The sequence below is a fragment of the Oncorhynchus tshawytscha genome, linkage group LG27, assembly GCF_018296145.1.
Source record: "Oncorhynchus tshawytscha isolate Ot180627B linkage group LG27, Otsh_v2.0, whole genome shotgun sequence".
NCBI classification, from domain to species: Eukaryota; Metazoa; Chordata; class Actinopteri; order Salmoniformes; family Salmonidae; genus Oncorhynchus; species Oncorhynchus tshawytscha.
The window spans coordinates 1,728,043-1,744,544 of NC_056455.1; the positions used below are offsets into that span (position 1 = coordinate 1,728,043).

The following is a 16,502-nucleotide window of genomic DNA, read 5'->3' on the forward strand; positions in this document are numbered from 1 at the left end:
GAGGAGAACAGACAGAGAGGAGAACAGACTGAGAGGAGAACAGACAGAGGGAGAACAGACTGAGAGGAGAACAGACTGAGAGGGAGAACAGACTGAGAGGAGAACAGACTGAGAGGAGAACAGACTGAGAGGAGAACAGACTGAGAGGAGAACAGACTGAGAGGAGAACAGACTGAGAGGAGAACAGACTGAGAGGGAGAACAGACTGAGAGGAGAACAGAGGAGAACAGACAGAGGAGAACAGACTGAGAGGAGAACAGACTGAGAGGAGAACAGACTGAGAGGGAGAACAGACTGAGAGGAGAACAGACTGAGAGGAGAACAGACTGGGAGGAGAACAGACAGAGAGGAGAACAGACTGAGAGGAGAACAGACAGAGGATAAAAGACTGAGAGGGGGAACAGACAGAGGAGAAAAGACTGAGAGGGAGAACAGACTGAGAGGAGAACAGACTGAGAGGAGAACAGACTGAGAGGGAGAACAGACTGAGAGGAGAACAGACAGAGAGGAGAACAGACTGAGAGGAGAACAGACAGAGAGGAGAACAGACTGAGAGGAGAACAGACTGAGAGGGAGAACAGACTGAGAGGAGAACAGACTGAGAGGAGAACAGACTGAGAGGAGAACAGACTGAGAGGAGAACAGACAGAGAGGAGAACAGACTGAGAGGAGGAACAGACAGAGAGAGAACAGACTGAGAGGAGAACAGACTGAGAGGAGAACAGACTGAGAGGAGAACAGACAGAGGAGAGCAGACTGAGAGGAGAACAGACTGAGAGGGAGAACAGACTGAGAGGAGAACAGACAGAGGGAGAACAGACTGAGAGGAGAACAGACAGAGGGAGAACAGACTGAGAGGAGAACAGACTGAGAGGAGAACAGACTGAGAGGGAGAACAGACTGAGAGGAGAACAGACAGAGAGGAGAACAGACTGAGAGGAGAACAGACTGAGAGGAGAACAGACTGAGAGGGAGAACAGACTGAGAGGGAGAACAGACTGAGAGGGAGAACAGACTGAGAGGAGAACAAACAGAGAGGAGAACAAACAGAGAGGAGAACAGACTGAGAGGAGAACAGACTGAGAGGGAGAACAGACAGACTGAGAGGAGAACAGACAGAGGAGAACAGACAGAGAGGAGAACAGACTGAGAGGAGAACAGACAGAGAGGAGAACAGACTGAGAGGAGAACAGACTGAGAGGAGAACAGACTGAGAGGAGAACAGACTGAGAGGAGGAGAACAGACTGAGAGGAGAACAGACAGAGGGAGAACAGACAGACTGAGAGGGAGAACAGACTGAGAGGAGAACAGACTGAGAGAGAACAGACTGAGAGGAGAACAGACTGAGAGGAGAACAGACTGAGAGGGAGAAGAACAGACTGAGAGGAGAACAGACTGAGAGGAGAACAGACTGAGAGGAGAACAGACTGAGAGGAGAACAGACTGAGAGGGAGAACAGACTGAGAGGGAGAACAGACTGAGAGGGAGAACAGACTGAGAGGAGAACAGACCAGAGAGGAGAACAGACAGAGGGAGAACAAACAGACTGAGAGGGAGAACAGACTGAGAGGAGAACAGATTGAGAGGGAGAACAGACTGAGAGGAGAACAGACTGAGAGGGAGAACAGAAAGAGAGACTGGAGAAACAGACAGAGAGGGAGAACAGACAGAGGAGAACAGACTGAGAGGAGAACAGAGAGAGGAGAACAGACTGAGAGGAGAACAGACTGAGAGGGAGAACAGACTGAGAGGGACAGACAGACAGACTGAGAGGAGAACAGACTGAGAGGAGAACAGACTGAGAGGGAGAACAGACTGAGAGGAGAACAGACTGAGAGGAGAACAGACTGAGAGGGAGAACAGACTGAGAGGAGAACAGACAGAGAGGAGAACAGAACAGACTGAGAGGAGAACAGACTGAGAGGAGAACAGACTGAGAGGACTGAGAACAGACTGAGAGGAGAACAGACTGAGAGGAGAACAGAGGGAGGAGAACAGACAGAGAGGAGAACAGACTGAGAGGGAGAACAGACAGAGGATAAAAGACTGAGAGGGGAAACAGACAGAGGAGAAAAGACTGAGAGGGAGAACAGACTGAGAGGAGAACAGACTGAGAGGAGAACAGACTGAGAGGGAGAACAGACTGAGAGGAGAACAGACAGAGAGGAGAACAGACTGAGAGGAGAACAGACAGAGAGGAGAACAGACTGAGAGGAGAACAGACTGAGAGGAGAACAGATTCAGAGGAGAACAGACTGAGAGGGAGAACAGACTGAGAGGAGAACAGACTGAGAGGGAGAACAGATTGAGAGGAGAACAGACTGAGAGGAGAACAGACTGAGAGGAGATCAGACTGAGAGGAGAACAGATTGAGAGGAGAACAGACTGAGAGGAGAACAGACTGAGAGGGAGAACATACTGAGAGGAGAACAGACTGAGAGGGAAAACAGATTGAGAGGAGAACAGACTGAGAGGAGAACAGACAGAGAGGAGAACAGACTGAGAGGAGAACAGACAGAGAGGAGAACAGACTGAGAGGAGAACAGACAGAGGGAGGACAGAGAGGGAGAACAGACTGAGAGAACAGGAGAACAGACAGAGGGAGAACAGACTGAGAGGAGAACAGACAGAGGGAGAACAGACTGAGAGACTGAGAACAGACTGAGAGGAGAACAGACTGAGAGGAGAACAGACTGAGAGGAGAACAGAGAGGGAGAACAGATTGAGAGGAGAACAGACTGAGAGGAGAACAGACAGAGGGAGAACAGAGTGAGAGGAGAACTGACTGAGAGGAGAACAGACAGAGGGAGAACAGACTGAGAGGAGAACAGACTGAGAGGGAGAACAGACTGAGAGGAGAACAAACAGAGAGGAGAACAAACAGAGAGGAGAACAGACTGAGAGGAGAACATACTGAGAGGGAGAACAGACTGAGAGGAGAACAGACTGAGAGGAGAACAGACTGAGAGGAGAACAGTCTGAGAGGAGAACAGACTGAGGAGAACAGACTGAGAGGAGAACAGACTGAGAGGAGAACAGACTGAGAGGAGAACAGACTGAGAGGAGAACAGACTGAGAGGAGAACAGACTGAGAGGAGAACAGACTGAGAGGAGATCAGACTGAGAGGAGAACAGACAGAGGAGAACAGACTGAGAGGAGAACAGACAGAGGGAGAACAGAGAGAGGAGAACAGACTGAGAGGAGAACAGACAGAGAGGAGAACAGACAGACAGACTGAGAGGAGAACAGACTGAGAGGGAGAACAGACTGAGAGGAGAACAAACAGAGAGGAGAACAAACAGAGAGGAGAACAGACTGAGAGGAGAACAGACTGAGAGGAGAACAGACTGAGAGGAGAACAGACTGAGAGGAGAACAGACTGAGAGGAGAACAGACTGAGAGGAGAACAGACTGAGAGGAGAACAGATTCAGAGGAGAACAGACTGAGAGGGAGAACAGACTGAGAGGAGAACAGACTGAGAGGGAGAACAGACTGAGAGGAGAACAGACTGAGAGGAGAACAGACTGAGAGGAGAACAGACTGAGAGGGAGAACAGACTGAGAGGAGAACAGACTGAGAGGAGAACAGACTGAGAGGAGAACAGACAGAGGAGAACAGACTGAGAGGAGAACAGACTGAGAGGAGAACAGACTGAGAGGGAGAACAGACTGAGAGGAGAACAGACTGAGATGGAGAACAGACTGAGAGGGAGAACAGACTGAGAGGAGAACAGACTGAGAGAACAGACTGAGAGGAGAACAGACTGAGAGACTGAGAGAACAGACTGAGAACAGACTGAGAGGAGAACAGACTGAGAGGAGAACAGACTGAGAGGGAGAACAGACTGAGAAGAGAACAGACTGAGAGGAGAACAGACTGAGAGGAGAACAGACAGAGAGGAGAACAGACTGAGAGGGAGAACAGACAGAGGAGAACAGACTGAGAGGAGAACAGACAGAGGAGAAAGACTGAGAGGGAGAACAGACTGAGAGGAGAACAGACTGAGAGGAGAACAGACTGAGAGGAGAACAGACTTAGAGAGAGAACAGACAGAGAGGAGAACAGACTGAGAGGAGAACAGACTGAGAGGGAGAACAGACTGAGAGGAGAACAAACAGAGAGGAGAACAAACAGAGAGGAGAACAGACTGAGAGGAGAACATACTGAGAGGGAGAACAGACTGAGAGGAGAACAGACTGAGAGGAGAACAGACTGAGAGGAGAACAGTCTGAGAGGAGAACAGATTCAGAGGAGAACAGACTGAGAGGGAGAACAGACTGAGAGGAGAACAGACTGAGAGGGAGAACAGATTGAGAGGAGAACAGACTGAGAGGAGAACAGACTGAGAGGAGATCAGACTGAGAGGAGAACAGATTGAGAGGAGAACAGACTGAGAGGAGAACAGACTGAGAGGGAGAACATACTGAGAGGAGAACAGACTGAGAGGGAAAACAGATTGAGAGGAGAACAGACTGAGAGGGAGAACAGACTGAGGGAGAACAGACTGAGAGGAGAACAGACAGAGGGAGAACAGACTGAGAGGAGAACAGACTGAGAGGAGAACAGACTGAGAGGAGAACAGACTGAGAGGAGAACAGAGAGGAGAACAGACTGAGAGGAGAACAGACTGAGAGGAGAACAGACTGAGAGGAGAACAGACTGAGAGGAGAACAGACTGAGAGGAGAACAGACTGAGAGGAGAACAGACTGAGAGGAGAACAGACTGGGAGGAGAACAGACAGAGAGGAGAAAAGACTGAGAGGGAGAACAGACTGAGGGAGAACAGACTGAGAGGAGAACAGACTGAGAGGGAGAACAGACTGAGAGGAGAACAGACAGAGAGGAGAACAGACTGAGAGGAGAACAGACTGAGAGAGGAGAACAGACTGAGAGGAGAACAGACAGAGAGGAGAACAGACTGAGAGGAGAACAGACAGACTGAGGAGAACAGACTGAGAGGAGAACAGACTGAGAGGAGAACAGACAGAGAGGAGAACAGACTGAGGGGAGAACAGACTGAGAGGGAGAACATACTGAGAGGAGAACAGACTGAGAGGGAGAACGGACTGAGAGGAGAACAGACTGAGAGGAGAACAGACAGAGGGAGAACAGAGTGAGAGGAGAACAGACTGAGAGGAGAACAGATTGAGAGGGAGAACAGACTGAGAGGAGAACAGTCAAAGAGAAATGTAGAGTATTCTCTGAGGAAAACATTTGTAGTGGCAAAGTCTACACACCACCTCCCTCTTGGACTCTCTGACTCCCTGTCGGAGCTTCCAAGCTGTTCGCCCTCCCTTAGGAATCTCCCTTCCTTCCTCTCCTCCTCTCCTGACACTTCTGTATACATAACCCCACAGAAACGGTATGGGCAGGAATCACTCCTGATCCAAAGCAAACATTCAGACCATTGAGGAGGCTGGGGAAGCATGTTGCATTGTTGCACTGTTGTGCCAGTTTTGACTGCGGTGAGTGGGAGGGTTGGTTGTTTCACTGTGTTTAAGGATCATCAGCTGTTGTGGTCAGATGATAGGAGGGGTCGTCAAAGCAAGTGTATTCAGTCAGGGTATTCCTGACCCAACTGGCCCACAGTGACATGTCTGTGTAATCAGGAAGGCTGACCACAGACCACAACCAAATACCACAAACCCACAGACCAGGGAGCAAGCAGCTAGCTGCACAACCACATCGCCCTCCTCTTTCAGTGCTCTTGATTCAGACTATGATAATGTATGCCACACACATGCACCATAACCGTAGTGGTTGACCTGGAAGGTCTACAGTATACTATAACAGCCTATTTTAGGCGTCCAGATGAAACAGTCCAAACTGTCCCCAGAAGTCCCCCTAAAAACCATCCATCCTCTCACTAAGTGCATTTCTCTTCTGTTAACAAGCTGCTACAAGACACTCCCACTAATCCCTAGAGGAACCATTGTTATGTGCATATTTAAAACACAGCTAAGGGGGAGAAATCTTCTCTCTTCATATTTCTTGTGTTTTTCCACCATTGGAGCCCAAACAGGATTTCTCTGAGAGAAATGCCCTGTGATTGACAGGGTTAAACAGGAGCGAAGACAGCTACAGTCTGTTCAGCTCTTACTGGTTTAAAGGGTTTGATCGGGTTTAAGGGTCTTGTTTACCTAGCACAGGGAGATCCAGACATAGGCTCTCAATGACATGTGAGTGTTGCTACCAGCCCTCCATTAAATGCTGTTTATGACATCGACTTTAGAGACAGTTTATAGGATTAGTCTTTATGGGAAAATTGCTTGCCGAAGAGAAAACGTGTTGAGTTGTTGACGTGCCTGTGCTTGAGTGCCTGTGCGTGTTTGTGTTTCTGCATGTGTCAGGGATCCACAGCCGTCGTGTCAGTGACCCTACCCCTCCAACACAGCCAAGCCACAGTAGGGAAAATGTCTAGTCCCACCAAACTAAATCACAACCATAAAACATTGAGAACGGTCTAAACTCTGGTCTCTGTGTACTGTACTCACCGTTCCCAGCGCGAGACCTTCCTCCTGTAATACTCCATTAGCTCTTCAGACTGCATCAGCCTCTCTTCCAGCCCCAGCTCTGGTGTCTGAATGTTATACAGGGGGTGAGCAAACAGCCTCCCCAGCTTCGAGCCCCAATCTGTGGGGTCGTCCATAGCTCCGACCTCCTTACCCTGGAGGTCTATGGAGGTGATGTTGGAGAACCAGGGGATAGTGAGGCCACTGTACCCAGCAAGGGTGAAGTTAGTCCCCCTGGAGGAGGGACAGAGGCAGGCTCCATTCCCTGGTCCTGGTTGTCTTTGGCGGAGCTTGGGGAGCAGGACGAAGTAGAGGTCAGCGGTGAAAATGGCTGTGAGGGTCACAGCCAGGAGCAGACGATCTCTTCTCATCATCATACTGGGAGGATGGAAGAGTGAGGAGACAAAGAGAGAGAGATGGAGGGGAGAGACAGAGAGAGACCAGAGAGAATGATGGAGGGGAGAGACAAAGGTCAGATCCGGGTCTCTATCTGTATGTAATCTTCCTGGATGAAGGCGGTCAAAGCCCCAAACGTGTTGGACACAGTCAATGTTCCAGGTTCCAGGTACTTGTTCTGGCTCAGACCAGATGAGAGACTGTGTTGCTCACGCCAAGTGATAAGTTGCAATGTGGCTCCAAGCAGAGGTCCACTTGGCTTTGTTAAGAGAGTGTGTGTCCACCTCTTGTCAAAGCAGTATGTAGAGTGCAGTTCAGTTAACTTCTGCCTTCCTGGTCTTGCTCTGATGATGTGTGTGTATTTGTTGCTCGCTGTAAGTGGGAGGTTGCAGGTCTAAGTCCAGTGTGTGTGTATGTGTGTGAATATCCTGGCTGCCTTTCGTCCTCCTGAACACATTCCTCTTGATCTGGAACTGGCTCTGGCGAACAGTGTTCTCTGAGCAAAGAAATCTGAGTGCGTGTTTGTGTTTGGTGTGTTTCTGTCAACAGATTTACAAGTGTTTGTGCATGTGTCTGAGTTGGTCTCTTTGTATGTGTGTGTGGTGTATGTGTGGTGTGTGTGTGTGTGGTGTATGTGTAGTGTGTGTGTGTGGTGTGTGTGTGGTGTATGTGTAGTGTGTGTGTGTGGTGTATGTGTGGTGTGTGTGTGGTGTATGTGTGGTGTATGTGTATGTGTGTGTGTGTGTGTGTGTGTGTGTGTGTGTGTGTGTGTGTGTGTGTGGTGTGTGTGTGTGTGTGTAGTGTGTGTGTGGTGTATGTGTGTGTGTGTGTGTGTGTGTGTGGTGTGTGTGTGTGTGGTGTGTGTGTGTGTGTGTGTGTGTGTGGTGTGTGTGTGGTGTATGTGTAGTGTGTGTGTGTGGTGTGTGTGTGGTGTATGTGTAGTGTGTGTGTGTGGTGTATGTGTAGTGTGTGTGTGTGGTGTATGTGTAGTGTGTGTGTGTGGTGTGTGTGCTAGGTAATCCTTCTCATTGTAATTGCCTTGTTTCTGGTCATGTCTTCTGTTCTCCTCTGTTTTTTAAATATTTTTTTATGTATCTGTTATTTAAACAGGTAAGTTGACTGAGAACACGTTCTCATTTACAGCAACAACCTGGGGAAGAGTTACAGGGGAGAGGAGTGTCAGGTGTGAAAACAAACCCTTCCAACCTCCCCTCAACACCCTCCCCTCAACAACCCCTCAACAACCTCCCAACACCCTCTCAACAACCCCTCAACACCCTCTCAACACCCCCTCAACCACCCTTCAACACCCCCTTAACACTGTCTCAACATCCTCTCAACACCCTCTTAACACCCTCTCAACCCCACCTCAACACCCCCTCAACACCCTCTCAATACCCCCTCAACACCCCCCAATACCACCTCAACACACCCTCAACACCCTCTCAACATGCCCTCAACAACCTCTCAACACCCACTCAACACCCCCCACACCCTCAACACCCTCTCAACACCCCCTCAACCACCCTTCAACACCCCTTTAACACTGTCTCAACATCCTCTCAACACCCTCTCAACCCCACCTCAACACCCCTCAACACCCTCTCAATACCCCCTCAACACCCTCTCAACATGCCCTCAACAACCACTCAACACCCCCAACACCCTCTCAACACCCCTCAACCACCCTTCAACACCCCTTAACACTGTCTCAACATCCTCTCAACACCCTCTTAACACCCTCTCAACCCCACCTCAACACCCCCTCAACACCCCCTCAACAACCTCTCAACACCCTCCCAACAACCTATCAACACCCCTCAACAACCTCTCAACAACCTCTCAACACCCCCTCAACAGCCCCTTAACACCCCGTCAACAACCTCTCAACACCCCCCAACACCCCCTCAACAACCTCTCAACACCCCCGCAAGAACCTCTCAACAGCCCCTCAACAACCTGTTCACACCCTCTCAACACCCCCTCAACAACCTCTCAACAACATCTCAACACCCCCTCAACAACCTCTCAACACCCCCTCAACAACCTCTTCACACCCCATCAACAACCTATCAACAACCTCTTCACACCCCCTCAACAACCTCTTCACACCCCCTCAACACCCCTCAACAACCTCTCACCCCCTCAACACCCCCTCAACACCCCCTCAACATTCTCTCTTCTCTCCACTTCTTTCTCCCCTCCTCCCCCTTTTCACTTCCTTCCACCTCCTCCATTTTATTATTCTCCACCCATCTCCTGCAATCTCTCACCTTTTCCTCAATCAGATTCACTCTCTCATCTTCTCTTTACTCTATATCTTCCTCTCCTCTACACTGATCCCTCTCTCTTCCTCTCCTCTACACTGATCCCTCTCTCTTCCTCTCCTCTACACTGATCCCTCTCTCTTCCTCTCCTCTACACGGATCCCTCTCTCTTCCTCTCCTCCTCCTCCTCTCTTCCTCTCCTCTACACTGATCCCTCTCTTTTACTCTCCTCCTCCTCCTCCTCTCTTCCTCTCCTCTACACTGATCCCTCTCTCTTCCTCTCCTCCTCCTCCTCTCTTCCTCTCCTCTACACTGATCCCTCTCTCTTCCTCTCCTTCTCCTCCTCCTCTCGTCCTCTCCTCTACACTGATCCCTCTCTCTTCCTCTCCTCATCCTCCTCTCTTCCTCTCCTCTACACTGATCCCTCTCTCTTCCTCTCCTCCTCCTCTCTTCCTCTCCTCTACACTGATCCCTCTCTCTTCCTCTCCTCTACACTGATCCCTCTCTCTTCCTCTCTTCTACACGGATCCTTACTTTTGTCTCCGGTCCGCTCTGTTCAGCTCCAAGGCGCTGTTACAACAGCACTTTCCTTCCCGTCCCACTTCCCATGCATGCACACACACACACACACACACACACACACACACACACACACACACACACACACACACACACACACACACACACACACACACACACACCTGCCCTGCTCCGTCACACTTGCCAGAGGGAGAATGGTAAAAGAGAGCTAGACCAAGTAACACACATGCACAGTCAGACAGTGTTTACAGACAGGCACTCTGCCTTTCTTCTACTGTTTCAGTGAGAAGGTCCTTCAATGGCACTACTAAAAGTCACAGTAGACTGCATTTGTCATTCTAATTCTTTCAGCAGCAAGAAACTCAGAGGGTATTTCCCAGACTGTTGTTACCGTGGTATTTTAGAAACATCAGTTGTGTGTTTGGGTGTGTGTGAGGAACTCTGGCAAAGCTACGCTATGACGTCTCCAACTCATTCTCTGGGGTGTTTCCTCTCTCTCTCTCTCTCTCTCTCTCTCTCTCTCTCTCTCTCTCTCTCTCTCTCTCTCTCTCTCTCTCTCTCTCTCTCTCTCTCTCTCTCTCTCATATATCAATTTAAGGGCTTTATTGGCATGGGAACATATGTTAACATTGCCAAAGCAAGTGAAGTAGATAATAAACAAAAGTTAGCAGTAAACACACAAAACTCACAAAACTCACAAAAGTTCCAAAAGAATAAAGACATTTCAAATGTCATATTATGTCTATATACAGTGTTATAATGATGTGCAAATAGTTAAAGCACAAATGGGAAAATTAATTAACATAAATATGGGTTGTATTTACAGTGGTGTTTGTTCTTCACTGGTTGCCCTTTTCTTGTGGCAACAGGTCACAAATCTTGCTGCTGTGATGGCACACTGGTATTTCACCCAGTAGATATGGGACTTTATCAAAATTGGGTTAGTTTCAAATTCTTTGTGGATATGTGTAACCTGAGGGAAATATGTGTCTCTAATATGGTCATACATTGGGCAGGAGGTTAGGAAGTGCAGCTCAGTTTCCACCTCATTTTGTTGTCAGTGTGCACATAGCCTGTCTTCTCTTGAGAGCCAGGTCTGCCTACGGCGGCCTTTCTCATTATCAAGGCTATGTTCACTGAATCTGTAAATAGTCAAAGCTTTCCTTAATTTAAGGTCAGTCACAGTGGTCAGGTATTCTGCAACTGTGTACTCTCTGTTTAGGACCAAATAGCGTTCTAGTTTGCTATGTTTTTTTGTTAATTCTTTCCAATGTGTCAAGTCATTCTTTTTTAGTTTTCTTGTGATTTGGTCTAATTGTGCTGTTGTCCTGGGGCTCTGTGGGGTGTGTTTGTGTTTGTGAACAGAGCCCCAGGACCAGCTTGCTTAGGGGACTCTTCTTCAGGTTCATCTCTTTGTTGGTGATGGCTTTGTTATGGAAGGTTTGGGAATCACTTCCTTTGAAGTGGTTGTAGAATTGAATGGGTATTTTCTGGATTTTGCATGCATTTGGTGTTTCACGTTGTACACTTAGGATTTTATGCAGAATTCTGCATGCAGAGTCTCTATTCGGTGTTTGTCCTATTTTGTGAATTCTTGGTTGGTGAGCGGACCCCAGAGCGCACAACCATTATGGGTAATGGGTTCTGTAACTGATTCAAGTATTTTTTGCCAGATCCTAAATGGTATGTTGAATTTTATGTTCCTTTTGATGGCATCTGCTAAATTGTAATTATTCACTCCTATGGCCTATTTATTGCCTACCACCTCATGCCTTTTGCACACAATGTATATAGACTCTTTTGTTTCTACTGTGTTATTGACTTGTTTAATGTTTACTCCATGTGTAACTCTGTGTTGTTGTCTGTTCACACTGCTATGCTTTATCTTGGCCAGGTCGCAGTTGTAAATGAGAACTTGTTCTCAACTAGCCTACCTGGTTAAATAAAGGTGAAATAAATAAATAAATAAAATAAAATGTTGCCTTGTCTCTCAGCTCGTTCACAGCTTTGTGGAAGTTACCTGTGGCGCTGATGTTTAGGCCGAGGTATGTATAGTTTTTTGTGTGCTCTAGGTTAACGATGTCTAGATGGAGTTTGTATTTGTGGTCCTGGCAACTGGACCTTTTTTGGAACACCATTATTTTTGTCTTCCTGAGATTTACTGTCAGGGCACAGGTCTGATAGAATATGTGCAGAAGATCTAGGTGCTGCTGTAGGCCCTCCTTGGTTGGTGACAGAAGCACCAGATCATCAGCAAACAGTAGACATTTGAATTCAGATTCTATTAGGGTGAGGCCTGGTGCTGCAGACTGTTCCAGTGCCCTCGCCAATTCGTTGATATATATGTTGAAGAGCGTGGGGCTTAAGCTGCATCCCTGTCTTACCCCACGGCCATGTGGAAAGAAATGTGTTTTTGGCCAATTGTGTACAAGGATTTTATCATGTTTATCCCCGAACACCACTTTCCATCAATTTGAATAGCAGACCCTCATGCCGAATTGAATCAAAATATTTTTTTAAATCAACAAAGCATGAGAAGTTACCTGTGGTAAAAAGCCAATTGGACATTTGCTCATTGCATTGTTTTCTCTGAGGAAATGAACTAGTCTGCTGTTAATGATAACGCAGAAGATTTTCCCAACGTTGCTGTTGATGCATATCCCACTGTAGTTATTGGGGTCAAATTTTTCTCCACTTTTGTGGATTGGGGTGAATTTTATGGGTTTGTATTTTGTGCTGTAATCCATTCAATGTAATTGGAGAATCCAGTGGGATCTGGTAGTCTTAAACATTTGATTCTAAGATTTGTATTTGCCTCTGTCTCTCTCATTCTAAGAAGGAAAAAATGTACCCAGACACTCCTTGATTGATGTTGGAAATGAGCGAAAGGCATCCGTGACCTGACATTTTATCTGTTAAAGTGCTTCTGTGTGAAGACACTCAACAGTGAGTGAACAAGCCATAGAATAGCTAGGAATACCACAACTATGTCAGTTAAGAGCATTGTGTAATGAACGCTCAGGGAGAAAAAGGTGTAGATTCACGTGCAGAGCGCGGCAGGTGTTCATTTCGCCTTTGCAGAAGGCAGGAATTGTGGTCACAGGCAGACAATGGTCATACACAGGTAGGCAAACAGGCAGATGAATCAAAACTAGGAGTGAAGGCTCGTTTTCACAAACGAGCTAGGAAAACGCATTGTAGAGTCAAAACGAACAATACCTCACAAAGGCACAAACAGAATGAACTGAACTAAGTAAGGAGCTGATGAGACCAGGTGAGTAACTAACACAGGTTAAATCAATGAACAGAAATGAAAGACAGGGCTACGTTCAAGAACACAAAGAAACAGAACACAAGGTTGACTAAGAAAATAAATACAGAACCTTACACTTTGGGCCAGTAACCGAAAGGTTGCTGGTTCAAATCCCCAAGCCAAGTAGGTGAAAATTTGGTCTATGTGCCCTTGAGTAAAGGACTTAAATCTAATTCCTCCTCTAAGTGGCTCTGGATAAGAGCATCTGCTAAATGACACAAAAAAGTTAAATATGATTAGCTATTGTTCTAACAAATATAAATGCTTTATGTAAAAATACACATTTTATTTAGATAGGCAGCGACCACACTTTTTCACAAATGACTGAGCTTTCCATTGAATCAAACTGTCGTTTGTATGTGTCACGCTTGTTGAAATGAGAGGACCAAGGCGCAGCGTGCGTAGAGTTCCACATGATATTTAATAGTGAAACTTACAACAAAAACAACAAAGAATATAACAAACGTGCAGTATTGCGGTGCTCAAGGCAACTATACACAAACAAGATCCCACAAACAGGTGGGAAAAGGCTGCCTAAATATGATCCCCAATCAGAGACAACGATAGACGGCTGCCTCTCATTGGGAACCATACCAGGCCAACAAAGAAAACGAAAAACTAGAACGCCCACCCTAATCACACCCTGACCCAACCAAATAGAGAAATAAAAAGTCTCTCGAAGGTCAGGGCGTGACAGTATGTGGTTCGTTAAAATGCCGTTGTCACAGTGTTTATTTAGCAAAGACAAAGTTGGCCCATTCTAAATGTCCCCCCCGAAATAAACATTGGTAGGCTAACAGTGATAGAGAGAAATCATTAAAAAATATATACAATACGAGTTCAATCCATACTTCCTTCAGATTATCATCTAATGTCTGTGTTATGAACCATGAGTTGTTTACTAGCTGTGAGCTAACCCTGTCTGTGACTGTTTTATCCCAAACACTGCTCTGTTCCTACTAACAACGTTTTCCCTATCTCCCCAGAAAGCCATAACCAAGCTTAAAATAGCCTAACCCTGGTTTTGGGGAAACACACAAGGAAGACACATACAGGAAATACATTGGGGGGAATTGAATTAGAAAAGACCACAACCAAACAACCCCCGGTTGTACGGTTTTATTTCTATAATTCAAATCTGCAGTGAAAAGGATAGGATAGATAATATTGTACAAAAATGAATTGTGCTGATAAAGGTTTAGTGTCCTGGTGGGAGCAGCGACCCGGGGAAGAGCTGGTCTGGGAACCAGCTCAAGTTCCTGCATCACATTGTCAAGACAATCCTGAGATCAGACATAGCCCTGGTCTCAGAGTCCACGGAGACCATCATTATTCTGGAGTTGACAGTCTCTTGGGAAGATCGTCTTGAGGAGGCATACGAGAGGAAGAGGGCCAAGTACGAGGGACTGGTCATCGACTGACAGAAGCAGGTTTGGAAGGCTAGGTGATGCCTATCGAGGTAGGATGCAGGGGTTTTGCTGGGCAATCCCTCTACAGAGCCTACAACACACTTGGCATCAATGGAACGAAGAGGAGGAGAGCCATCAGCAACACCAATCGAGGCAGCTGAAAAAGCCTCAAGATGGTTCTGGATCAAGAGAGGAGATCCATGGGGAGCAGCGACATGCCACCTGGACACAAGTCCGGGTCTGATCAACCTCGACTGGATCGCCTGGGTGAGGGTGTCTGATGTTGAAAGACCCAAAACACCCTATGACCCAGGTTACATTACTGATGATGTGTCCATGTATTCATTCAATCAGTCATAAATGTGTCTCTCTACCCTTTCATTCACACACAGTGAAGCCTGGTGTGTTTTGTGTTGACACGACATCACATGGTTCCTGTTATTGAGTCTTTGCAATGATGTCATGAGAACCAGAACATGTTGTTGGAGATGATAATGCCAAACAGGTTGGATAGATAGTTGGGAAAGATTGGAGGATGAGGAGGAGGAGAGAGAGAGAGCGAGAGAGAACGAGGGGGGAGAGGTGATAAAATGAATAGATGAATAGATAAAGGACGAGAGAGAAGAAAATCCTTTGATGCTCTAGAGGAGTTCCAGCCAGTAGTTTAATCATTACGCTGGCAGGACGCAAGCCATGTCATAGCATAGCACCCAGTTACATGCCATCAGGGTAGGCAGTGATGTGAAGTCAGGATAGGCAGTACTAACCCTGTGGTAATCTAATAAAAAAAGCTGTTATGAAAAGCCCAAAACAATTTGTTATTATATTAAAAAAGTCATTTAATATTGTTCTTGTTTGTTTTTATACAAATAAAAATACAAAAATGTGCCAAAAGTGCATCAAAACCTCAGGAGAGGCAGCAGGATATTCATGCCTTTCTTTCCATCCATTCAAAGCCATTAAAATCCTTGAAGCGTGCGGCTTTATCTGACTCCAGTCACTGTTTGTGTTTCCAAACTCATGGGCATTAATATGGAGTTGGTCCCCCCCTTGTCGTTGTTACAGGCTCCACTCTCCTGGGAAGGCGTTCCACTAGATGTTGGAACATTACTGCGAGGACTTGCTTCCATTCAGGCACAAGAGTATTAGTGAGGTTGGGCACTGATGTTGGGCGATTGGGCCTGGCTCGTAGTTGGCGTTCCAATGCATCCCAAGTGGCGATGGGGTTGAGGTCAGGGCTCTGTGCAGGCCAGTCAAGTTCTTCCACACCGATCTTGACAAACCATTTCTGTATGGGCCTCGCTTTGTGCATGGGGGTATTGTCATCTTGAAACAGGGAAAGGGCCTTCCCCAAACTACTGCAACAAAGTTGGAAGCACATAATCATTTAGAATGTCATTGTATGCTGTGGCGTTAATATTTCCCTTCACTGGAACTAAGGGGCCTAGCCTGAACCATGAAAAATAGCCCCAGACCATTCATCTTCCTCCTCCAAACTTTACAGTCACCACTATGTATTCGGGCAGGTAGCATTCTCCTGGCATCTGCCAAACCCAGTTTTGGTCATCGGACTGCCAGATGGTGTAGCGTGATTCATCACTCCAGAGATCACGTTTCCACTGCTCCAGAGTCCAATGGCGGCAAGCTTTACACTACTCCAGCCGACGCTTGGCATGGCGCATGGTAATATTTGCCCATTTCATGAAACTCCTGACGAACAGTTATTGTTGCTTCCAGAAGCAGTTTGGAACTTGGTAGTCAGTGTTGCAACCAAAGACAGATCATTTTTACGTGCTACATACTTCAGCACTCGGGGGTCCCGTTCTGTGAGCTTGTCTGGCCTGCAATAAGTACTGTAGTGCATCTCCGCCTCATGGACTGCACCAGATTTGCCAATTCTTGCTGTGAGATGTTACCACACTCTTCCACCAAGGCACCTGCAAGTTCCCGGACATTTCTGGAGGGAATGGCCCTAGCCCTCACCTTCCGATCCAACAGATCCCAGACGTGCTCAATGGGATTGAGATCCGGGCTCTTCGCTGGCCATGGCAGAACACTGACA

The 16,502-nt window shown here is 47.2% G+C and overlaps 1 protein-coding gene across 1 annotated transcript in view; it reads right to left on the reverse strand.

Moving 5' to 3' along the window:
- Positions 1-7,540, reverse strand: part of LOC112259165 (pseudokinase FAM20A) — a 33,208-nt gene extending 25,668 nt beyond the window's left edge. The window contains exon 1 of the mRNA XM_024433916.2: positions 6,498-7,540. Within this exon, the coding sequence (XP_024289684.1) occupies positions 6,498-6,892 (395 nt within the window). The 5' untranslated portion in view covers positions 6,893-7,540. The remainder of the gene's footprint in view (positions 1-6,497) is intronic.
- Between the last annotated feature and the right edge of the window lie 8,962 nt (positions 7,541-16,502).